Below are 24,886 nucleotides of genomic sequence, written 5' to 3'. Positions count from 1 at the left end.
ATGTCTCTCCACACTCTGGGACCTTGATTTATAAATGAAATCCAAACTTTTACGTGAAAAGAGGACTTTGGACCACCGGACGCTGACCTTCAGTGCACTCCTTGCGAAGCTTCCCAAATTTCTGAATGGATTGCTTGACTAACCAAAGCTTGTTAAATCCACAATTATGTCAGGGGCGAGATTGTTGTCTTGACAGCAGATTCTTTAATACGCTTCTCATGGAGAGTAATTGGTTTTCGATTCTGTTTATTTATATGAGGAAAAAAGCTGCTTGTTCAGACAGTTCAATCAAAACATTAACAGGAAGTTGTGTGGAGGAAAAAGGTGTACATGAAAAACTTCTCAGCGGAGGGAAGCTCTTCTATAATCTGGTGCAGCGCATCAAATGGTGACATTTAGGCTTGAGCTGTACATTGTCCTTTTTAAAACAAAGTTATACATTTTCTGGTTGCTAGCCAGATACTTTGGACTTGATAAAACACATTGGGCAGAGGACAAGGCTCCTCAGATCACCACTGACTTTGGAAACTTGACACTGGATCTCAAGGATTATGTGCCTCTTTACTCGTAATGTCTCTCAAACCTCGGTTTCCAAATTAAATGCTAAATTCACGGTAATCTGCAAAGAGAACTGAGCAACGACCCAGTCCCTTTTCTCCTTCGCTCTTTTAAGAATCTTCTGATATTTTTCTCAGGTTCAGGAGTGGCTTAACATTAAGAATGCTACAACTGCTTCACATGTTCTGGGTGGGCCTGTGTGACTCGGCTTTTGAAGCACCATCTCCAGCCGATATACAAACTCTTTAAAATCCTTCAAGGACTTCGCTTCACAATCCTATCAAGAGCGTGGTGACACATGTAGCTTGTGCACCTTTTTTTTCTTCCTTCCACTCAACTTTCCATTGGAATGCTTGACAACACTGAAAAGCCAGCTTCATTAGCAAAAAGCTGTGGCTTACCTTTTGACACTGTCTACTAGACATAGAATAAATTGATTTGGCCATAACAGTTCTGCATTAGAACTGGTTATGTATTTAATCCTATGCAATTATGATGAAATAAAAATTGTGTTTTCATCAGCTAAAAGAAGCGTGATCAAAATACAGTTGCAAATGCATCTATTTGTAATGAATGCGTAAGTTTACTTCTTTTTTTCTTTACTTGGTTTGTTTGGTATTATCTGCTCCTCAGTCATGTCCTCCACAAACGTGGGCCGAACCACAGTGTGGTTGAAATAAGTTTACTTTTCAAAGATATTGCTTTTTGTTTTTTCATTATTTATTTATAATGTATTTTTTTTCTTGATACATATAAATATGTTCAGACAAGTGTCCAAGCAGGATGACTAGCATGTTGCCGAGCGCATCGATAAGTTCCCAGCGTGTTGTTGCAGCGTCATCCTGTTTGAATGAAGTTCAGGCTGGCCAACTCTTCGTTCGCGCCCCAGTAGACTGACACGGGAAAACAATATCAAGACCCCCCCAAGGAAAAGAAAGACCGCCAAACATGCCGGTGTTTACAGGTATGGCGTAAATCCGTCCCGGCGCATTTGTTACGATTGTTATTAGAGGCATAACGAAAGGGCGAAACCTTACACGTGTGTTCGCGAGACAGCGTAAAGGGGTTAGCTTAGCCGTGTAGCACGTTATGCTGTTAGCAAGCTAACAGTCACGGGATGACCGTCTAAATGTCTAGAAAACAGCTAAAGCAATTCCAAGAAACGTCGTAGCGAAAGAAACTCGCATACAAAACGTGTTGGCTGTATTGTATTTTGAGTGCTGGCACGTTTAACTTTAGAATGTGTTTTGCGAAGCCGGCTATGCTAACTAGCATCTCGGAAACAGAACCAGAGAGCAGCCATAGCCGCTGTCAAGCTAGCCCAGAGAGGCGACATTAAAGTTTATGTGCTTACCGGGTGCTCTACGACCACTACGTCAGAAGTAAACACTTTAAACGCGTTGTCTTGGCAAGCTGATTTTGCAGTTGTTTTACTTTGTGATTGTCTCCTACACATTTCGGACGAATCGCTTTAAAAAAACCACCAACTGCTTTAGCATTGTTAGTAAAGTTAGCCCATTTCCCTGTAGTCATGGGGCGGTTCTTTACAGCAGCTTGTTTACCACTGGACGAGGCTTTAAAGTTCTTAACCCGTAACATTACAAGAATCTGTAAACTATAGTTTTGTTTTTTTCTTTTTTTGTAATGTTAAACGGACTGGTATGGTGGTTAGCTTCCTGTATGTGGTCGAAACCAACAGACAGCGGGTCTGTCCGGCTAGCTGCCTGATTTCTTGAGCCACAAGATGCTGTGTCATACACACTACCCAGTCTGATCAAGTGAACTTGTTTCCTATGCGAAAAAGTAACACGTACTCATGATGTATTTTATTTTAATTTTATTTTTTTACCCCCTCCACCTTTAGTCAATGTGAAATGGGGCAAAGAGAAGTTTGATGCAGTAGAGCTGAACACCGAGGAGCCACCCATGGTGTTCAAGGCTCAGCTCTTCGCCCTGACAGGAGTTCAGCCTGACAGACAGAAGGTCATGGTGAAGGGAGGCACTCTGAAGGTACGACGAGTAAACATGGCGCTGCAGGTTGTCTGAGCTTTAAGGAGGTTTCCCGCTTGTGTATTACTTTCATCAGGTTTATTTTTAAACCACAGCCCCCGATTAAAATTGACTGACTTCTCTGAACAGCTTTGTTTGTGTTACGTGATTGATCTTATAACTGTTTTATATTATTATTATTGTTGACATCAGGTCCCCGTTTTAGAAAGAATGGCCGATCTACTCTTGAGTAGTTCTACCTCACTCCCATTGTCAGCATTATCCGTTTTAAGAACGGTTATATCAATCAGGTAACTAAACTCGCCGTCCAATCAACCCTGAGTTGAGCATGAAAGAAGCCCTCATCAATGGAACGCCGATAACCGTACTCATCATGCCAACGGCAGGAAATAAGACGCCTGGAAGTGCGCGTTTCCCGCGAGTGGAATTACAAATCTTCAATGAAGGCATATGGAGAACATTAAAGCATAAGAAACAAGGGTGTTGCTGCAGAAAATTGCTGAAAAAAGTCAACGGCCGAGTAATATTAGTTATTTGACGGGAGAATTAAAGCACTGATTACGTTTCTAGATGCAACCTGACGAGCATTGAAAGGACGTGTCAGTAAATCATGAAATATGAAAATACAGTTTAATCAGGTATTAATCTGCATTAATTGGCTGTAATCAACATTTGCAGTTAATGATGGGTTGGTGTCATTGAAATAATTGATCTGTTCATCTTTTTGCCAGAATTTGGCATCAACCATCCTTCTAAAAAGGATTTGACACAGATTTTGTTAGAGGTGTATAATTTGTGCCAACCTCACGTTATATTAATCATGTCGGCTATATTTATATTTTAAGCTGAAGTAGAGATGCCGTTATTTAAGCAAAGAAAAATATATGGAGGGAAAATTAGAGCTGGAAGTCTCAAAATGTGATACAGAATGAATTAATGCTTTGATTCATTGGATTGTCAGCCTCTTCCGACAGATTTCTGTGGAGTATTTGCGCTCCAGAAAAGGACACGCCTTTCCCGACACTTCCTTCTGGAGAGCTCAGCTAAAAAGAAGGAAAACCCCAGTTTAGCCAAACAGCTCTGTGTCGTAGCAGTGTGGTTTCATGTTGTAATTTGTTGTCATAATTTGACTCAGGCTCCAGGCTTCAGAGCTTTCTGAAACTGAAAAATTAGAGTATGCAGGATTTTGCTCAGAATATGCACTAACCCAGCTTTCTGAAACGGGGCCCAGATGTTGGTACAGAAAGTTAACAGTGACAGTTTATTCCTCATGGCTGTGGTGTAAATGTTTTCTTTAATTCTGTTTTGAAATTACTTCGATTTCTGCGTAAAAAAAAAAAAAAGTATACTGCGTCAGGATGGCATCGCTTGTCCTTAAGATTATCCGATGCCACAGTCTTAATGATCACAATGACAGACCCCTGTATACTACACAATTCTGTGTTTTTTGTCATCTAGTAAAATGCTGCAGTTTTGAAGCAACAGAACATTAAAAAACGGCAGTGTTTTTTATTTTGAATGTTTGTTTAAAACAAAGATGTATCAGTGTATATAAGTGAACCCATATTAATAGTTGGAGCTTGCTAAAGCTTGGCCCAGATGTGTCCTGTATTCCAGCTGATGAATGTTTTCTCACCGTTCTAGGATGATGAGTGGGGAAACATCAAACTGAAAAATGTGAGTATTTATCTTTTTACCTGGTGGGTTATTTATTTTTTTACTCCTCAGAACTCTTTTTGTGTAACAAATTACTTTTGTTACACGCTCATATATATATATATATATATATATATATATATATATATATATATATATATATATATATATATATATATATATATATATATATATATATAGAAAAACTAATTGTTACATAGCCCAGAATTGCTGACCTCTGCAATTTGGAAATTGCGTTTTTTTTAAATTGCCATTATATTACAAATGCCATTACTTGTGCAGCCCTAATGCACACATTTGGTTTTCATGACGTCGTCTGTGAGTTTTTACTTTGCTCTCCAGGTCTAACAACTGCTCTGTTTAAATAACAATAGAAATGTATCTCAGGATTCTCCTTAGTTGTTCTGGGGCATAAATGTTCAGACTTGCTGATGTAGCATTTATGATACTGAATTTATGTTAGAATAAGGAAATAATTATTTACAGTAAGGCTAATTACCAGAAGACCTAAAGATTTGACTCAGAGAGGATCAGGGTTGTATTTAACACACTGGAGACAGTAAGTTTGTGCAGAAAGTGATTTATACTACGAAGACTATTTACAATATATACAGACAAACTTTGTCAAAACCAAAATCCTGCACACGCCGTAACATTCCAAGTTGTAACATTCCAAAAGTCCAAAGTACTAGTCTTAGTCGATTTAAACGTTGACTTGAATCCTTTGGATGGGGTGGGGCAGGCAACAATGTCTCCTATCACACAGATAGAGATTTAGCAGTCTATCCAGGTTCCTTGGCCTAAAGGCCTAGTGGGTAGCTCACCATCAAATGAGGACCTGGCCTGTATAGAAAGGTCCAACAATAAGTTCATTTCCTCTTAATAGTAAATATTAAGTCATTAATATTCCAAACATTTCTTTTTTAAAGTAATTGGAATCAATAGGAAAAAATCTACATGTACATGATTCAAATAGAGTACTCTTCGGCATAAATATCTGATTCTAAAACATTAAATAGTGCACCATCAGACAATATACAAACATCTTTCAAATACTGAACAATATCACCTCAATGGTACCAGGTCAATAACAAAAGATAGGATTAGCTTTAGTTCAGCATGCTAATGTTTGCATTAGCATGCTCCAAACAATAAGACAAACACTCACCAGTTCATTGCTTCCCATTTCTAAGCCATAAGAATACCCATTCAGTGTAGAGTACAGGCATCTAGAAACTGCAAGGCATATCAGTGAGCATAGTATAATCAAAAGATGACAAATAACTGATTTAAACAGATTTAAAGCCCACCTGCAACAGCCAGCCCTGAACTTCCTTGTTCATGAGACCAAACAATTTCCTTGTTCATGACCAAACAATGGGCACCGCCCCACTTTTTAAAACTAAAATCCCACAAAATCTCACGGGATTTCACACTTAGTACAAAATTGGTGAACAGGATGAAAAATTGAAAGGGAGACATAACCTTAACTATTAGAGATAACTGGATTACCCCAAAAACCTGGGTTACACTGAGCTGTCGTGCAAATGTGATTTTTGTTTTCCATTAGGGAATGACTCTGCTGATGATGGGCTCCGCTGAAGCTCTGCCTGAGGAGCCTGTGGTTCGGCCCATGTTCGTGGAGGACATGACTGAGGAGCAGCTGGCTTCAGCGGTCAGTACCTGACAAAAGTCTGCTTTCCCTCATTTCCTTACGCCATTACTGAATTTAGAAAGAAATGAAAAGGTGAAGCCAGCGAAGCATTTTGTTGTCGTAAATGTATGGCAGTATGTTAACAAAATTATTTATGAGAGCATGACCAGCAGAGAAAGACAGAAGGACTTTGCCTCGTTTAGACTTGACTTTTCTGGGATTAGAGATTTTATATTTTTAGGCTCTTCTATGTAAAACTTAAAAATAGAACGAGAATATGTTCATCTAATGTGGCCGTTCTCCTATCGCCGATTTTCGTTTTTAGTAAAACCTTTACCTGCTGATTGGCTTATCACCTTTACGATCTTTAAATGACAAACATATTCTTTTTACTTTGTCTCATAGACCCCTTGCAACCACGTGACTCCGTTACCCAGAACCCCTTGCGTGGCGGCCATATTGGTTGGCACGCCATTTGACAAAATGACGAGTTCTCCACGTATTTTTCTTCTTTAGATAACGTATCACAAGATCGTTTTAAGAGTAAGTTGATGGTTGATGGTATCAGATTGCCAGATCCACACAGCAAAAGCCTGAAGGGACGGAGCGAGTCTGTGAAATGCTGACAAGGGTTTCGTACCGCGACATACAGCTGCCTTATAAACACGGCAGGCCAGTACGGACAAGAGAGCACGAAAGCCCCTGAAATCACTGGACGGCTGCAATTATTTTATATCAGGAAAAAGGCTCCAGCAAACGCTCGCTACACGGGCCGGAGAAGCGGCCCGTGTAGCGCCGCTGCCTGGAGCAGGCTTCTGCTCCAGACAGCGGCGGCGGCTACAGCAGCAACAGCGGCTTCTCTGGGCCGTGTAGCGATCGCTACCTCCCCTCCGCCGCTATTTAAGTAGAACAATGACTAGAGCAGAATTAAGTTGTAATTTACCGGAGATGAAGTGTAGACTGCAAATTCTCTTGTAGTATGTTGTCTCCCCCAGTCCATTGGGAGTGTCTGCCTGCGCTCTTTTCATTGAAAATATCCATTTCTTTCTTCGTCCTTTCTCCTTCGGTAAACGACAGAAACGTACATCCGACGATTTGGAATGCCTCTCTGTGCAACCGGGAGCACAACAAGTCGTAGGCATTGCTTAGATTCCAAAAATAAACTAACTAAAAGTACGCTCTAAATCACCCGTTTTGTCATGTAGTAGACGGGCTGTCAGGCTAGCCTGCCCACCAAGATGGAGGCGCGCACCCCCGATCACGTGACTGTGACGTCAGATGCAAGGGGTCTATTGACATTGATTTAGTGAGAAAACAAACATCGTTTAGAGAGTAGCAAATGTTCTCAGTAACAGCCCAGATTTACACAGCCGCCTCTCTGGGAGAGAATGAAAAATGAATAATAAAACATCTAATTTACTCCTTTTTACAAGACGGATTCAAGCTCACTAACCTGTTTCTTTTTGGCTGCATATGTCAAAACGCAGATTTGCACCGTATCACAACATATTTAATGAATAGTTACTAACCGCGGTCCCGGATCAGCGATCGCAGCTTAAATTTAAGATTGGTCTGTTCGGATCATCTAATATTTTTCTTTTATTCTTTTCCCGGTTTCCTCAACATCACCTTAATACCCTTGTGGCGTTCTCGGCGTTGTTCTGTTCAGATGGAGCTTCCTTGTGGGCTGACTAACCTGGGTAACACGTGCTACATGAACGCCACAGTGCAGTGTCTACGCTCGGTGCCGGAGCTTAAAACGGCTCTCAGGAGGTACGTCGTTCTAGTCCAACACACAGCTAATTAGTCTTTCCAAACATTTCATAATGTTGACTAATTTAGGCTAAAGCTAAACATTTGTCTTTTTCCCTCTGGTTCCCGTTGGACCTTTTTTTTTCTTCTCCTTGCAGGTATTCAGGTGCTCTGCGATCTTCAGGAGCAAATGCACCAGCACAATACATCACAGCAGGTTTGTAGTGATTTTTATGCGCTAAACGCTGCGTTTCATTCTGTCTTGTTGATGTTTGTAAGATTCATTTAGTTTTCCATCTTTTTTCGACCTTCAGCCCTGCGCGATTTATACGAGACTATGGACAAAACCTCGTCCAGCCTTCCTCCCATAATCCTGCTGCAGTTCCTCCACATGGCCTTTCCACAGTTTGCTGAGAAGGGAGACCAGGGACAGTACCTTCAGCAGGTCCGACACTCCTCAATTCATCTGTGTTGCTCACCGTTGCGCAAAAGCTCAACGTTTTATGTTTTTATTTTTTCCCTCTTGTTTTCCAGGATGCCAATGAGTGCTGGCTGCAGATGATGAGGGTACTTCAGCAGAAGCTGGAACCACTTGAGCCAGAGACCGCCATGGAGGTAAATGTGTTTTTGATTAAATGGAGGCAGAGCAATGGATAATAATGATAATTAGGTTCAGATATCTTTGTTAGGTTTCTCTTGATATGCTTTGGTGTTTTATGGACTGTTATTCACATTAAAAGTTTCTGTTTTGTTTTTTTATGTTTAGACTGAGTCTGCAGGTGGAGCTGCCTCCGCGTCTTCAAAGAAGAACTTTATTGACCAGTATTTCGGTGTAGAATTTGAAACTTCGTATCCTTTTCAGCGTCTCTGTGTGAAAATGGCATATTTCTTTCTCAGTTGGGAAGACTTTGACCTGATAAATTGTGATTTTTAGTTTGTCGATTTTAAATGAGGACTCCACCAGGGTTGGACTTAACTCTTTAGTTCAGCATGAAATGCACAGAGTCTGAGGAAGAAGAGCCAATCAAGGGCAAAGAGAGCCAGCTCCAGCTCAGCTGCTTCATTAACCAAGAAGTTAAATACCTCGCAACGGGACTACGACTGGTAAGAACCGTCCAGCGCCGCCAGATACAGGAGAGATCAGCTGTGACCAGAACGAGGACACGCAGGGGTTGGATGTACAAATGCATCTGGGTGCATAAGGATATCATTTTAGTTATTAAATAAAAAAAAAAAAGAAGAAACTTGCATTATTACCGTATTTTTCGGACTATAAGTCACACTTTTTTTTCCATAGTTTGGCCCACCCAGATATATATATATATATATATATATATATATATATATATATATATATATATATATATATATATATATATATATATATATATATATATATATATATATATATCTATATATATATATATATATATATATATATATAAATAAATAAATACATTCTAAATGGGAATTCATGTTGACCTCCATGAATCAAGGAGTAAACGTTACCGCCTATAGCCACAAGAGGGCGCTCTAGGCTTGTGAAAACTATCCTGCTCCTGTACCACTTAAAATGAATTGAAACAATAACTTGTAGACAACAAAGACTGAACACATGTTTATATGTTGTTTTACTGTTTCAGTCTTCATTCACGTAGCAGAGCGTTGAGTGGTGCAGCTCGAAGGTCCCAGACTGAGACAGAACCGTGTTACTGGGCTGTCAGTGAAGCTAACAACAGCTAGCGCTAGCTTACAGCTCTGTTCTCTGGCCAGGTTACAACTTCACTGATGAATCTGAGCTTTTTGTGGCTCTGAGACATCCGTGTCATACTGTTAGCTTAGCGCGTAGCACTGTTACGATCACGGTCTAAATTCAGTGTAAGTTTGAACTTTTAGCGTAACAGGCCGCTGAATAAAACCTTGTTGGTTAGAGATGCTAATTTATCTCATTCATCCTCCCAGGTCTGTTCCAAGTTATCCAGCCGTTTGTGGATGCAGCTGTTTAATTTAATAAGTCGGTTATCAGATAAAATGTCAGTTTTTAGTCTTGGATTGTGTGAAATAAATGTCTGAATAAATGCGTATAGTCCGGTGTGACATAATTGTTTTTCTTCTTAATGATGCGTTTTTTGATTGATGCGATTTATATTCTGGAGCGATTTATAGTCCAAAAAATACGGTAAATTGCACACAGTGTATGCAGGCAACCCTTGGTTGGGACTTGTGCGTTAATTACTGCGTCAGTGAGACGTGTAGTGGAGGTAATGAGGCTGTGGACCCGCTGAGGTCGTGGTTGGTCCTCCAGGTGATGTAGATCTAATCCTGTTGCTGTTCCCTCAGAGGCTGCAGGAAGAAATCACAAAAATGTCTCCAACCTTGGACAGAAACGCTTTGTATATCAAATCTGTAAGTAATAATCTCCCTCTGCCCACTTACAAAGGTGGTAGTTTTTTTCTTTTTAAAGTTATTGAACTGAAATGTGACATTTGCTTTTATTTCATCCCCTAGTCCAAACTTGGCCGTCTCCCCGCCTACTTAACCGTCCAAATGGTCAGATTTTTCTACAAGGAGAAGGAGTCTGTCAACGCTAAAGTCCTAAAGGTTTGTCCTTCCTCATCGTCACGTGCAAACGGTGTTGCTATAACTGCTTAGTCGACGCTAAATATCTCTAACTATCGTGTGATTGTGCAGGATGTCAAGTTCCCGCTCATGTTGGACGTATACGAGCTGTGCACCCCGGAGCTCCAGGAGAAAATGTTGCCAATTAGGTCAAAGTTTAAAGAGATGGAGGACAAGAAGCTGGAGAAACAGCAGCAAAAAGTGACAGAAAATTTTTTAAGTTCGTTGACTTAAAAAAAATGAACTTTTCTTCAGGAAAAACACTTATTTGTGTATTTTATTGTTTTCCACTAGTCGTTGAAGAAGCCAGATGCATCAAAGGAAGTAAAACACGAGCCTTTCTCTTTCCCCGACGGTATGTGAAAAACTTTTAAAACACTCTGTAGAGCACACGTGTCAAACTCAAGAGCCAAAAAAGACATATTGTGTCATAAAGTAGAGGCATATATCCTTTTAAATTGTATAAAGTGGCTGAAACGTTGCCTCCTTTTGTGAATGTTGATTTATTTAACTGTGTAGTAACAGCATCCTGCCACTAGATGTCAGTTTTCCCACAACACATTAAAATAACCCAGGAATGTCCAAAAAGAGAGAAAGTGATGCAGAATGATCGTTTTGACCTTCAGGAGTCTCGGTCAGTGTCGCGTTGTCTCTCCAGCAGTCCGTTGCTCCAGCGACTGGATCCCGCTGTCTTTGTCTCAATGTTGAAGTTTTCTTCATGTCTCTAATTTCCTTGTTATTGAACTCTGAACTCTCCCCCGTTATTCGTGTAGACCCATTCAGGAGCACCATGGACACTTTATGTGTCCACCGTCGTCTTTGTTCAGATCATCCGCGGTTATTTCCAAAGCGGTCTCTCCGTCTCTCCCTTCCCAGCACCTCCCCGTTTTTTTCTTTTTTTTTTTTTTTCTTGTCCAAGTCCGTAACAAGCCTCCACACACCATGTTTTTCCAGCACTTGTAAGGCTTGTCTCCATCCATTTTCGGCGGTACTCTTTTTATTGGGAACCATCCTCTGCTGCCACTGAAACTTGTAAAACACTTTGTTGATAGATCGAGCTGCTGTTTATTAAACCGCCATGTTTTTATCAAACTCTCCCGCTCGCACAACCGGTCCCTCCCAGAGGAGGTTAACAGTATGGTGAGACGTTCTCTTATCTATCCGTATTTAATCCTCCCTCCATGTGGAAACATCGCATACGTTAAATTTTAAAATGAAGGTAAAGGACGGAAAAGTCTGGAACGCTGAGTCTGGAGTTGCTACAAAAAAAAGCCTAAACTAATCGATTTATTAAAGCGTTCTGCATAATTAAACAAGTAAAACGCCTCACTTCCTTATCAAGTAATAAATTGTCAGCTTCTTCATGACAATAAAGATGATATTACTATAATCACAGGTTTAACTTTTTAATCCATTTTTGCACAGAGCTCAGTATCTAGATAAAACGTATAAACACCGTGTGAGTTAAACAAATTGGACTTATTTCTTTTTTCTTTCCTTCAGACGTTGGTTCCAACAACAGCGGCTACTACGACCTGCAGGCTGTACTCACTCACCAAGGTCGCTCCAGCTCATCGGGCCATTATGTCGGCTGGGTCAAGAGGAAAGAAGGTAACCACGTCTGTTAGCGATAATCGCTGCCTGTACTCGTATCTCCTTTATTCTCAGCGCTCGCGTGATTCGGCTGTAATTAGGGACGGACCAAGACTCGGACAATTTCTCACCCTGACCGGCCCTGATTGGCCAATCAGCCCACATTTAGCTTTTAATCGCGCTAAACGTCAGATCTATGATCTGTGCCGGATGCTACCAGGTCGTACTAACAATATCTGCATCGTTGCAGACGTTTTTACTGAGTAAAGAAGCCATTTTCTGCATGAGTGAAAGCAGAAAGGTGAGTCTTCAGTAAATGAGTTTTCCAAAAAAAGGGTAAAAAACAAAGCAACTGTAAATGAGGGAAAGCTGGAAATATTTTAGCAAAGTTGCTGCGTTTCATTCTTTTAGAAAAGTTTTTTTTTTTTTTTTTTTTTTTTTTAGCAGTTCAACATGCAGCGTTAGAAAATGCTGGCAGCCTTATTCAAATCTCATTATTGACCTTAGAGTCTATTAGCTACCTGGCGGACGCTCAGAGACCGATATTTACCGCTAACCACCGACAGCGGCTATTCCACGTCGTTAATCATCATGAAAACCAAACGATGGGGACAGAAATCTGTCGTCTTGTCATAAAGGTTTAACTCTAACCCTTTAAATTGTTTGCTTAAAAGGACAATATATAAATACCTCTTATCTTCACTAAGTCACATAATATCAGGAGAAAAATGTAAGTACAGGCCACTCATTCTCATAAATTACACTAATCGCTAATATAAGGTATAAAATGAAAGCTCAGTAATGACTTTTTTAAGTAATAAAATGTTGTGTAAGCGCTAAGCATAGATGGGTTTGTCAAGCATGTTGCATTGTGTTCAAGACTTGAAGGCTGTGAATATGACGCCTGTGGTGTCGTAGTTCATATGTTACGTATATGTGTGGTTAAAGATGTCTGCAGAGTGTTGAGACTGAGAAAATAACAGAATTACTGCAGGAGAAAGGGTGTGAATATTAAACATTAATCCAGAATTTCTTGGCCAGTCAGTGATTTCACTCACCTTGACGTATTTTTTTTCTTTTTCACCTTGACGTTGTTTAAAGTAGGTCCTAACTGCAGTTTTGTCTGAAGTGTTAACTTATTTAAAACATTTATTTTTTTTTTCATTCAGTGGTGGGGAAAACTGAATCTGGCTACTTATTTACAAATGTTCTGAATAACATGGATAAACCCTCACCGTCGTTAATCTATTAAACAAGCGACAGCATGGAGGTTAAGGCACCTTTTTGGAGGCCGTTTCTGCGTTTTGACGCGTTAGTTCAGGATAATTATGATCCCTTCCTGCTATCCAGCTTGAAAGCTTCTACCTCTAAGAACCTGCACACTGCAAAAAGGGAACTACAAGTAAGTAAAATGTTCTTGAAATGAGTGCTTTTGTCCTTGATTTGAGCAGGTAAATAAGATGATCTGCCAATGGAATGAGTATTTTTATCCCTAAAATAAGAAAATTAGATATACTTCACTTGAAATAAGATGAGTTGTTCCTATTTTAAGTTCAAAAATCTTATTCTATTGGCAAATCATCTTATTTACCTGCTCAAATCAAGAGCAAATACAGCATTTAAGAAATTTTTACTTACTTTTTATTCTCTTTTTGCAGTGCAGCACGTTTTTCTCCCTTATGCAGCGTCTTCACCCTGAGAGCAACGTATCAGTCAGAGTAGGACAAGAAAAGCCCGTCTTAGAATCTGTATCTTATTTATTTTTTTTTGTGCTTTGACAGACGAGTGGATCAAGTTTGACGACGACAAGGTAAGCGTGGTCTCGCCGGAGGACATCCTGCGGCTGTCGGGGGGAGGAGACTGGCACATAGCCTACGTTCTGCTGTACGGCCCGCGGCGGCTGGAAGTCCTGGAGGAGGAGCAGTAGCCGCTGGGAGACGTCCGCCTCAGCACCCGCATACACAGATTGCCATTTCCAAGCACTGTCTGCATAGATGTGCAATAAAACTGGTGTCTTTAAAGATTTGATTTTTTTTTTTTTTTTTTGTAACCTACACTTATGCTTGTAAAACAAATTGTGTTTTTAAATATTCAACCATAGTGTGCTTTGAATATGGTGATCTGATGATAGGCAATCTCTCTGGACTGGATCCTTTAAAGTCTACAGCTTCATTAAATGTTTTATACACATTGTATATTTTTTAAAAGCCTATCAAAAGGTGGTCATAAGAGCAAAAATGTGTCTCTTCAGTCATTTAATCGTTTTTCTTCTGTCAAACCAAACACCGCCCAGCAGTCAGACGCGTAACACTCTGTTCACCTCTTGGGCCTTTGGGTTCAGTCTCAGGTCACAAGTGCTTGGCTCGCTTCACCTCCTGCGATTGTTCTCGAAATGTATCGACAGATGAGGCCGTGTCTGCCAAATATCCATCAATGCTGTTTTTTTTTTTTCTTCAGGGAAGTGGTTTGGGAACAGGTTGGCCTCGTGGTGAACCGTGGCTTTATCCACGCCGCCGATTTCAGACTGTATGTGAAAAATCCAAGACATCCACCCTCTGTAATAAGTTATTGATCGCTGGTGAAAATAAACAGTTGAACCAAAACGTGACATTGTTTTGTGACCATGAGAAGTAAACGTCTTGGAAAAAGAGAGTTTTATTGGATTTCTACAGTGGAAAAAGTTTCAGCCCTATGCTAAGATACAAAAAAATGCTCTGATGTAATGCAGGCGGGGACGTTAAGCCTCACTGAGGCAGTCAGCGATCTGGGAGAACCCCGCGGCGTTAAGGGCCGTCACCAGGTTCTCCACTGTGGCCTGGGGTCCCTCTCTGTCCTGCCAGGCCACCAGCAGCAGCTTGGCCTGCATCTCCACGTCTTCGCTGTCCGTCTCGATCTCCCGCATCTCCGCCGCCTTCATCTCCAAATGAGAAGCCAGCATCTTCCACTGGGCGCCCAGTTTGGCTGCGATGTCGTCCATCTGCTGGTTCGTCACGCTTTTACTCTGGATGCTCGGACCTTCAGGGGAAAAAAAAAAAAAACAGAGCAGGACCTATGAACTACTGGTGCATTCATAAAAATCACTTGCTGACTTGTAATAGGGAAATCATTAAATCATTCAAATGAAAAGCTTCTCAAAATTTGGATTTCCTTGCAGAAAAATATCCCAAATTAAGCTGTAACCAAGCTTTTTGATGGAAAAAGGTCTAAAAGTTCAGGCGCCACCACACCAGAAATCACTTCTCTGCCGTACCTGAGCTGCTGCTCAGTGGGCCAGTTTCTCTTTTCAAAGGTTTCATTTGTAAATCTAGATCCTAGAGCGGTGGTTCCTAAACTATTCTTGGTGGACCTCCCCTGTGATTCAAAAGAAAGTTTTCACACCTCCAACCAGTCTGACAGCTGAACAAACAAAAGCCCACTGCAGTAAAATAATAAAATAAACTGCAACCTTCTTTAAAAAAACATCACAAAACTACCACTTTTAAAGAGTAATTGCTTTAAGTTTAACTCTATTTTACTGCGTAACTGAATCCAACACTGCCATCAATATACATAAAAAAAAAAAAAATAAAAAATCTAAATTGGTTATTATCCTTGAGTGCATAAACTACACCATAGACGTCATTTTCAATAGGACATAATTTCTGTTTGAAATCCTATTTAAATACGTCTTCTGCTATATTCTCATTTTCTGGACAGCAGAATTAGTGGTTTTCCTGCTAAGCTGTAAGCCATGATATTTATCATTAAAGACATACAAATAAAAGCTTCTATATATCACAATTTAAAGCTCACTTTAATTCTGATTTAAAAGTCCCCGTTAGAAACACTAACACCTGAAACTTTAATTATAGTTAATGATTATAACCGTTTATTCTGATGTGTTAAAAATATGAAAGAAGAAAATCAGCTGCTCACTTCTTATTGAAAACGTTGTTTGGTTAAAAAAAAAATAAAAATAAACGTTGGACCAACTTACTATCATTGCTTTCTTTAAGAAGATTGTCTCCATTATCGTCGTCATCCTCTTCTCCTGTCTTGATTTCTTCAGATGGGATATCCTTCTGCATTTTATTCAAAAAGGAAAAACAGACAGCGGCATTAAACGCTTGTCTCCCTTTTAAACTTGTAACCTGAGCTTTTGAACGTGTTAAATCGCTCACCGGCAGCTCTTTGGCCAGCTTGCTGACCATGCTGTCTAGGTAGTCTGCCAGGCTTTTGAACTTCTGGTTCGTGGGCTGGAAGAAGTGCGGACTCCTCCTGGAGAGCAGCCTCAGAGCCCGCCAGCCGTAGTTTGGGTTACGCACAACCCTGGAAGAATTGGCAGGGCGGGAAAAGAAAGTAAAGACCGAGGAACCGAGCAGAAATGTCACGAGTCCCGGTACAGCAAAGTAACCTGGTGCCACTCACTTATACTCCTCCTCTATCATGTTGGCCGGGTCGGCCTGTTCAATGGCTTCTGCAAAGAACTCGTCCAGCGACGGCATAAACTCTCTGAAAAGCAAATGTTAGAAATACTCATCCCCACGTTTGAAGCTTCTGTGCAAAAGTAATCATATAGTCAGAACTCTTTCATGTCACAAACCACAAAGTTTGTAGCGTTTAGTTAAAAAAAAAGAAAAGTTTAGTAGCCTTCTTCTCGCCACTTTCACGTAAAAAACCCCCCAAAAAAACGGAGCGCATCAGTAATAGTTGTCGAGCAGTGCATCTCTGCAGCTCCTCCAGAGTTACCATGCTCTGATTAATGTTCTCCTGAGGGATGTAACAATCCATCGATCCACGTCGATATATTGATTAAATGATTAGCGATCCAATTACATCGATGCAAAATGGATATAATTGGATTGGAACGTCCCTTTTAAGATACGCCTTTATTTTGAAATCCACAAAGCATGAGACTAAAGTGAACAGATGATCTATTATTATTTTAAAATAGTTAATAATGTAAATCTAAAGCCAATTACTTGGACTAGATTTTATTTAGGGGTATCAAAGTAATGGCGGCTCGATACAAATGCAACATCTTAATTATTATTTAGGTTTAATTTGACAGCCATGGGTCTTTTCCTTCCACTTCACTTACAAAGCACTACTTTGTTTGATCTTTCACCATAAAATACACTGAAGCTGTGGTAGTGGGTTCAGGGCTATGCAGACTTTTGTAAGGATCTGTAGACAAATCAGATGAACGCGTAAAAGTAAAAGGTTCTCTGAGCCTCTCACCTGCTGTCCGACTTGCAGGCCTCCATGTTGTCGTGGTTCAGGTTCCACAGTCGAGTCAACTCGTCGCTAACAAACCAAAGCGAACAGAAGGGATTCAAATTAGAAAACAACCGGCCATCACAAAATAATCTCCTTTATTGCTCTGGAAACGGACATTAACAGCACCGAGCCTCAAGCTCTCAGATGGTTTAGTGACGATTCTGTCAGGAGATGTTTGACATTTAATTGGGCTGGGACTTTAATTTCAATTAATTACAGAAAAGGTGACAGATATAATTGCACTGTGCAAATGTAGAGGGATATGTCGTCTCAATTAGTCAATACTCAATTGAGTTGGAAAATACTTTATTAATACCCGAGGGAAATTGAAATACCGGGAGTCTGATAGCAAGTGAATGCAGCACCGGGTTCTAATCAGCTGCTCTCAGAAAGATGAACTAACAATTATAAAGAAGTGACTAAAATCCTTCCAAACCCTCGTGGTTCATCAAACCTAAGGCTGTGTGTTGTCGATTAAATAAGACGTTTAAGTGACATCTACGCTACGTACAGCAGAGGTGACCTACTTTCCCATGAAAATCTTGCGGTCTGGCCCTTTTCCAAGGAAGTCCTCTGGAGCTTGTCTCTTCCTGGAGAGCCTTTTGGGTTTGTCATCAACCGCTCTGTTCAAGAAGAAAACCCCATCAGGGCACATTTGTTTTTTTCAGCAAAAGTTCACACACCTCGCCCCGTTTCACCCGTCGCTGAAATGGGAGCCTGGCCACGCGTCTCTCTGTACCTTTCTTTCACAAAGCTCGGACATCCCTCGTTCTTCCAGGCGTTCCAGTTCTCCTCCGTGTTGAGGATGTGCTGCCGAAGATGACATTTCAGACATTTTAGACGGACGGCAAAGCGCGCAAAAAAATATAAGAACGTGCCAAAATGACTTTCGAGGGGGTTGTTTAAATATCTCTTTCTCCCTAAAGCGTCTCTCACCTCCACCATGGTGGCGAACCGGTCTCCGTCAGGAGGCGTTTCCTTCAGCAGCTAAAAGAGCAGAAAAAAAAACAAAAACAAAAACACGTTAATCCGTCTCTTCTCGCCACGACTACAGCCAAAGAAAAACAGTCTTCGGTTTAAAAGCAAGTTTCTTTTTCAGTTTGTATTACTCGGACTCCTTTTAAAGGTTTACAAGGATCCTAATCAAATCCGACAGAGATGCTGATTAGATTTAATGTACCGTTGGATAAAACTTGGCCAACTCCTGTATTTTTCCAGACTACCCAACACCTTCTTCAGGGTTCCCACACCTTGGTGAACATCAAATTCAAGGACCTTTCAAGGACTTTCCAGGACCAATTTCCTCAAATTCAAGGACCACACGTGGCGACATTTACCCACTGTGACCGCTGAATAGGTTATCATATTTTAATACAATGCAAATTCATTAAAAGACTAAACGGCGTAGAAGTTGTTGGGTCAGAAGCAATGCAAGAAAGTGGACTTAATTTATAGCCTACATTGATATTGATCATATTCATAGCCTACATTTATATCCACAGTACATGGCTATGCCATACTACATTACATATAAGATGTACATTAGCCTACCGTTTCATGGAATTTTATGGAAAACTGCAGCATTGAGATGTTCAGAATTATATCAATTTGTTTCACTTACTTTCATCTTTGATTAAGCTAGTTTTGGACTTTGACTCTGAAAAGTCGCTAAATATAGCGACAAAGTCGCTGAGTTGGCAACACTGCGTGAATGTAACCTATTGGACGCACGTAGGCCTAAACCGTAGCCTACCAACTAACGAAGAAGAGCGAACGTACTTTTGCAAATTAAAAGTCTGCGGAATCAACTTAATTTTAAAAGATCGTGTGGTAGTAAAATAATGACACATGAGTCGTCATCCGTGTGAACTTTCAACCCCACAAAAAAATTCAAGGACTTTCAAGGACAAGGTGTTTTTTTTGGCTGTTTTCAATAACTTTCAAGGGCCTTGAATTTATTTTTTCAGATTCACAAACTTTCAAGGATTTCAAGGACCCGTGGGAACCCGTGGGAACACTTACGACGGCTTTTAGCCAACTGTTAGAATCGTCTTTTTTTATGCCAGACCTCAGTAAATAGATACGCATCATCTGCATGCATTAAATACCTTTTACAGCCAAAAATGGAGACAAACAAACAAACACGGGACCGAGTCTGAATCCGAATGTGGGTGAGACGTGTCAGATGAGTCGGAGACATACCGGGAAAAAGCTACGAGTGAACGTGCAGCTGAAAAACAACGTGAGGCAGAGCCGACCTGATAAACTAGCTTGGTTGTCTCCTCTATCCACGCGCTCTGGTCATCGTTCAGCACACAGCTGGAGCTGCATCAGGACAGACGGAGAAAGAAGCAGGAGTGTTCAAACGCCCAGATCCTCTGTGTTCAGAGTTTAAAGCGCGCGCAGAGGCGAGCGTCACCTTTTGAATTTAACCTGACCCTTCAGGTACTGGAAGAGGATCAGGTACTGCAGGAGTATGTGCCGTCTAAAGTTGCTGTCGCTGAGCTGCAAGTCCATCAGCTGCAAATTAAGAAGGGGGAAAAAGTCAAAGATAAACCTTTTAGCAGAGCAGCGTGAGTCGTAGACAAACATGTCAAAGAGTGCAACCTTTTTACTGACCACATGAAAGCTTAGTTTCTAACCTTTTCACTCGTGAGGAACTTGGCGAAATAAACCTGTTCCCCGTCCGATGCTCTGAGGTCCTCCATCTTCCTCTTAGAGGCCTGCATGTCATCCAGCTTGAAGCTCTTGAAAACCGCTAGGGTCTCATCTGAATACTGAGCAGAAGCAAAAGCAGCACAGCCAGGCAGCAGGTTGGTCACTCCTCAGTCACATCTTATTTACGGAGCACTCAAATGTAACACAACGGCACAAAGAAGCCAACCAACGTGACACTAAATCAATGAAATGTTAGACAACTAGATTAGAAATAAAATGCAGAACGGAGGAACGCAAGTAAGAGAACTCCAGATATGAACAATGTAAAAACATTAAAATTCTGGTTTTCTAAACACAGAAACAAAATATCACCAAACAAGAAAAATACACTGAAACTATACAGAAAATTACATTTTGTTCGTTATAACATCTAGAATAAGCATAAAAAAATAATAATAAAAAATATACAGCAAAGCTTAACAAAAATACACTAAGACGTTGGAACAGAAAACATAAAATGAATGAAAGGAGGACTGAAATTCATAGTTTCATATTAAAACTCATACTAAAAACATGCATTTTAATTAGCTTTTACATATTTTTTTAAACTTTTACTTGCATATCTGTTATGATCTAATAGTTGGAAAGTATTTTGTTTCTGTATGGAAGCTGAAGTCACCTTAAGGAATGTCATCCATGAGAATTTCTCATAGCACTGCAGCGGATTCCTAAAGTAGTCCTGCAACGTCCAGAACTTTCTGTACAGGTTGTAATCAATCGGGATAGAACTGAAAAACAACAGCAAATAAGATTTAATACACCTGAGCAGAAAAAAACTTGTTTAAATTGTAAGAATATAAGCAATCTTCCCAGAGCTCACCAGGGCGCCGGAGCATCATCCTCCCCCATTTCCCCCTCCTCCACCTCCATGCTGTCCTCCTTTTCATCGGTTTGCTGTGAACATGGAGGTATGAAAATAAAAGTTGTAAAAAAAAGTTTTGGGGAAACGAGTTTTGGATTAACATCAAGTGTTAAAATTCACCTTTTGGCCAAGAGTGCTCTCCTGCTCATTTTTGTTGAACACGGTTATGTTGTCCAGATTAAACTGGCTCTGTAGATTCAGACCTGGGTAAAAACATGGACAAGGTTGCCAGATATATATATATATATATATATATATATATATATATATATATATATATATATATATATATATATATATATTTGTAATTTGTAATCATAATACTGCATATATTCTAAAAAGCGCTAACTACAGAATGTGTGTTTTTTTTACCCGACTTCTCAGACAGAGGGAAAAGTCGTGCCAGAAAAAGCTGGATTCGTCCACAGAAGACTGTGTTCTGGGATTTAGACAGCCTCCTTAGAAGATCTACAGACAGAAAAAACCAACAACGTTGATACCTTGGTGCTTTCAGGGTATAAAAACTCACATGGATGAGCTCTTTACCGTTACACATTCTTAACAGGTAGTTCTTCCCTGCAGTGTAAAAGGAGCTCTAAAAGAACAGGACGAAAACAAAAAAACGGTCAACAACTCTTCAAGATTATCACCCATAAATATTTCCATTGCTTTTAATAATATATTTATATAGTTTTTTTTATCCTATACCGATTTCCAGGTGGAGACATTTTCCTCAACAAAAGAGAATATTTTGTCACATAGATCAAGAGGTAGGCAGTCCAGTACATCTCCCAGCAGCACGAAAGGGGTCGTGGCAGAGCAGATTCCTGCAAACACGCAGAGGAACAACACAAGACGAAAATTTTTTTTTTTAGGAAACTGACCTGAGATTTTCTAAAGAATTTTAGTACAAGTACATTTTTTTCACGACCATTTCATCCTGATATATGAAATGCTTTACAGCATTTCCTGTCGTATCCTTTCCAAACACAGAGCAAAGCAACATTAAGGAAAACTAACTTAAACCCTACCCTCAGTAACAGCATCGATGCTCAGGTAAATGAGAGACAGATAGTCGTCACAGCTCATCTTCCGCTCCACCTACAGTACAGGAAGAAAATTATCATTAAAAAGGCTTTAGTGAGCTTGATAATTCAGTTATTCATTAAAAACGACAAAACCAAGCGCCTTACAATCTGATCGCCGAGAACACCCCGGAGGGCCTGGTCAAGTGTGGTCTTCTTTTCTGTCTCACTGGAATAACAAATGCAAGTTTTACTTCATTTTATTTGCTCCTTATTGAACAAACTTTGCCAAGAAACAACAAAATACTAAACGTCAATATGAGGCTATCAACTTTAAAAGCTTTAAAGGCTCTTTCGCTTTCCGGTGTCTTTTCCAAATAAAACAACGTTTAAATTTTTCTTCAATTCTACAAACAATTAAAATAACACTTGTACATGCAGCACTTTGCAATAACCAGTGCATTATTATAACAGCACGTATTTTGGTTTTGGAATAAGAGTCCTTTTTACTCCAAAGGAGCCAATGTTTGTTTTGATTGGAATTGTTTATGAACTGTATTTTACCAGGATTTAATAATATGGAATAAGTGGAGAAGATGTCCTTGATCTTCAATTAATTGTTGACAAAATGCATAAATCAAAATCTTAGTTTCCCAAATGCAGCATGTGGATAAATGTCAATCATCTCTTTAGCAGTTTTATTAAACTTCCTATAACAAAGTAATACAATTCACTTCACATTTCAAAGGGTAAAATTATGTTTATATGCCTTTTAAAACAGAAAAGGCCACTTTAAATGGTATAAAATGTTACATTAACCTCTTTAAGCAGATATAATGGGACACTAAGCCAGATTGTATAACACAAACTTACTTCCCGGAGATCTGGTTAAACACAGCGATTAAATGTTTGCATGTCTTTCCCGAGAGTGCCTGTTTGGCAGCAACCTGCAGATACATGACAGAAAGAAGGAGAAACGATGCTAACTTAGCTTAGCTTTAAATGCTAACTGCTATCGTAAAATAACACAAACCAACAGTAACTCTGAAAAGGTAACCTTTTCAGATAGATTATCAAAAACACTTCCAGAACATTATCCCCGTTCGGACAAATATAAATATTTAGCCGTGTCTTACCATAAATTTCTCCTTAACATCGGTAAAATTGAATAAGGGAGGCGACATCTTTATGCCTGGGCCACCGGAAGTGCCTGAAGATTAGTTCCGGGTTATTCATTTTTTTATTTCAATATATATTTAATATTTTATGTATCACTTAAAAAATATTAAAATACAACTACGTTTCGCTAACCATTGTTGTCCACAATTATTGACTCATTCAAAACCGAAGAAAATTATTTTAGGATAATAGATTCTAATTTGTAATCCCTACAGTAGGTGAAAAACCAACCATGTTTTCAAAACCTCTTCCACTTATAATGGGACATATGTTATATGTCCCATTATAAGAGGAATAAATAAATGTAAAATGAATAAATATCCTAAACAACTTACATTTTCAGTTCAATTAGAACAATATTAACTAATCTAGAGTATCTACAGTAAAAATATTGACTGTGGACTGTGGACCACAACCAGTAATGTTCGGGGCTAATGGAGTTCCTTTGTGACCAATTGTGTTTTTATTTTTTGTCATTTATGGATGCATTTCTGTGCTGTAACAGTATGAATATTCTTAAGAGAATTTCTTTTTTTACTCTTTTGCTGATTGTTACCTTTTAAATTTGATCCCTGGCAACCTCTCTTAAAACTATGGCTTTAGAGGATACAGCTGAGAAAATGTTAAACAATCAAAACAACACCCTAGACAGCATTTTTTTTTTTGTAGTTTATCATATTCTCCATAGTTGATGGCAGGTGACGCAAGGCCTCAGTCAATCGTTCCCCCGATGGACGGTTGTACTGAAACTGAATTTTCGATTGTAATGCAAATTGCAGCTGACTAATAAAATTGATTGATTGATTGATTGATTGATTGAGGTGTTACTATCAGTAAAAAAAAAAATGACATTACATCAAAAAGTGTTTTATGAAAGTATTTGTTTAAAGGTGCATCTACTTCAACACAACTAGTTTGCTACTGCTTTTTAAATTATTGTGATGCAGAGCATGTTTCTCCCTAAAATTACAAGTAATTACCTTTTTCACTTTGCTGGTGATGCACACACCATTACTCAAAACGTTTTAAGTGAGTAGACATAAAAATCTATTGAAGACATTTGTAATCACAACCTAAAAAATATAATTGTTTTGCATTTATGAATGTTGCATCAGACATTTACATTCAATAGAGGAATTCCTTCTTTTTAATTAGCTAAAATAATCTATTGTTAATTTGTTATTATTTGTTCAATGATGGCATTATTCACTTGGTTCTGGCCTGCCGGGAGAGACTAAGGTGAGCAGGACTAATGCTAACATTGACCACATGGTGGCAGTGTTGCACACAGTTGCTTCTGCCACAGGCAGTTTGAGCTTGCAAATACTTCTAAGTTATGATTGATCACTTATTCTGACTCCACTTTTCCTGACATGAATCCCTGTGTTTAATTAATTAATGTATTTATTTATTTATTTATTCATTGTCCCTTCTGACATTACACACACACCTTCTAGACTGTTTTACTCACCCTACTCAGTTGCACGTTTCTTTATGCCATCTTTAATAGCTGTACAGTATTTTTCCTTGTGCTGTAAATTTAGCCTCACTTTACAGTCTCTTGTTCTTCTTTTTCCTTTTCATACTTTTCCCTTTGTGTGTATCTGCGTGCTTCCATTTGCCTTTCCCTTTGCTGCTGGCACACCTGAATTTCCCCTGCTGCGGGACAATAAAGGTTATTTCCGTTCAATTTTTGTTATTTCTCCGTTGCACTCTATAATAATCCAGTTCTATGACTTCCTTAACTGTTAGAAACATGAACGGGGACATAGGTAAGGTCATTTTTGTCATTAATGTTAATAAATAATAGGCTATCCACTGTATCACACGGCCCATATTAGGGTGTTTCATAGGTATTTGTCCTCATGAGCATTTCCTCATGTTCTGGTCATACAGTCCTGTGCTGCAGTGCTTGAGTTTTATGATGCAACGTACTGTTTAACAATGTCACAGTACATATTAGAATCTCTGAACAGCTGT

At 39.5% G+C, this 24,886-nt stretch overlaps 2 protein-coding genes and 1 long non-coding RNA gene across 3 annotated transcripts; 1 reads left to right on the top strand and 2 right to left on the bottom strand.

The window, feature by feature from the left end:
- Positions 1-1,380: 1,380 nt before the first annotated feature.
- Positions 1,381-13,889, top strand: usp14 (ubiquitin specific peptidase 14 (tRNA-guanine transglycosylase)). The gene is made up of 16 exons (XM_036138321.1): positions 1,381-1,522; positions 2,423-2,568; positions 4,213-4,245; positions 5,816-5,920; positions 7,569-7,672; positions 7,810-7,868; positions 7,966-8,096; positions 8,186-8,266; positions 8,418-8,500; positions 8,641-8,755; positions 9,992-10,057; positions 10,160-10,252; positions 10,343-10,471; positions 10,565-10,625; positions 11,774-11,881; positions 13,645-13,889. Exons 1-16 carry the CDS (start codon positions 1,507-1,509, stop codon positions 13,788-13,790), a joined length of 1,476 nt encoding a protein of 491 aa, XP_035994214.1. The 5' UTR covers positions 1,381-1,506; the 3' UTR covers positions 13,791-13,889.
- LOC118563447 lies at positions 5,070-5,776 on the bottom strand. The gene is made up of 3 exons (XR_004931229.1): positions 5,556-5,776; positions 5,414-5,481; positions 5,070-5,088 (listed from the first exon to the last, which is right to left on the bottom strand). It is a non-coding gene; the product is annotated as an uncharacterized LOC118563447 (long non-coding RNA).
- Positions 13,890-14,327: 438 nt separating the features above from the next.
- On the bottom strand, positions 14,328-22,940 carry thoc1 (THO complex 1). The gene is made up of 21 exons (XM_012855336.3): positions 22,864-22,940; positions 22,601-22,674; positions 21,896-21,956; positions 21,734-21,803; positions 21,411-21,529; positions 21,249-21,297; positions 21,075-21,170; positions 20,823-20,905; positions 20,661-20,734; positions 20,460-20,568; positions 19,765-19,899; positions 19,542-19,642; positions 19,381-19,447; positions 18,059-18,109; positions 17,862-17,932; positions 17,650-17,745; positions 17,084-17,149; positions 16,271-16,354; positions 16,024-16,171; positions 15,840-15,924; positions 14,328-14,878 (listed from the first exon to the last, which is right to left on the bottom strand). Exons 1-21 carry the CDS (start codon positions 22,909-22,911, stop codon positions 14,601-14,603), a joined length of 1,965 nt encoding a protein of 654 aa, XP_012710790.2. The 5' UTR covers positions 22,912-22,940; the 3' UTR covers positions 14,328-14,600.
- Between the last annotated feature and the right edge of the window lie 1,946 nt (positions 22,941-24,886).

This window comes from Fundulus heteroclitus, chromosome 6 (genome assembly GCF_011125445.2).
Source record: "Fundulus heteroclitus isolate FHET01 chromosome 6, MU-UCD_Fhet_4.1, whole genome shotgun sequence".
In the NCBI taxonomy this organism is placed as follows: Eukaryota; Metazoa; Chordata; class Actinopteri; order Cyprinodontiformes; family Fundulidae; genus Fundulus; species Fundulus heteroclitus.
The sequence above is the reverse complement of the archived record's forward strand: the minus strand, read 5'-3'. Positions and strand labels throughout refer to the sequence as shown.

What these genes read in the sequence shown, in the direction of transcription:
- usp14 (XM_036138321.1), top strand. An exon ending in AGCACAATACATCACAGCAG is followed by an intron (nt 7,869 to 7,965) that starts GTTTGTAGTGAT and finishes TTCGACCTTCAG; the next exon opens with CCCTGCGCGATTTATACGAG. An exon ending in TGGAGAAACAGCAGCAAAAA is followed by an intron (nt 10,472 to 10,564) that starts GTGACAGAAAAT and finishes GTTTTCCACTAG; the next exon opens with TCGTTGAAGAAGCCAGATGC.
- thoc1 (XM_012855336.3), bottom strand. Translation starts at nt 22,911, where the DNA reads ATGTCGCCTCCCTTATTCAATTTTACCGATGTTAAGGAGAAATTTATG. An exon ending in ATGTTAAGGAGAAATTTATG is followed by an intron (nt 22,675 to 22,863) that starts GTAAGACACGGC and finishes ATGTATCTGCAG; the next exon opens with GTTGCTGCCAAACAGGCACT. An exon ending in CATCGATGCTGTTACTGAGG is followed by an intron (nt 21,530 to 21,733) that starts GTAGGGTTTAAG and finishes GCGTGTTTGCAG; the next exon opens with GAATCTGCTCTGCCACGACC.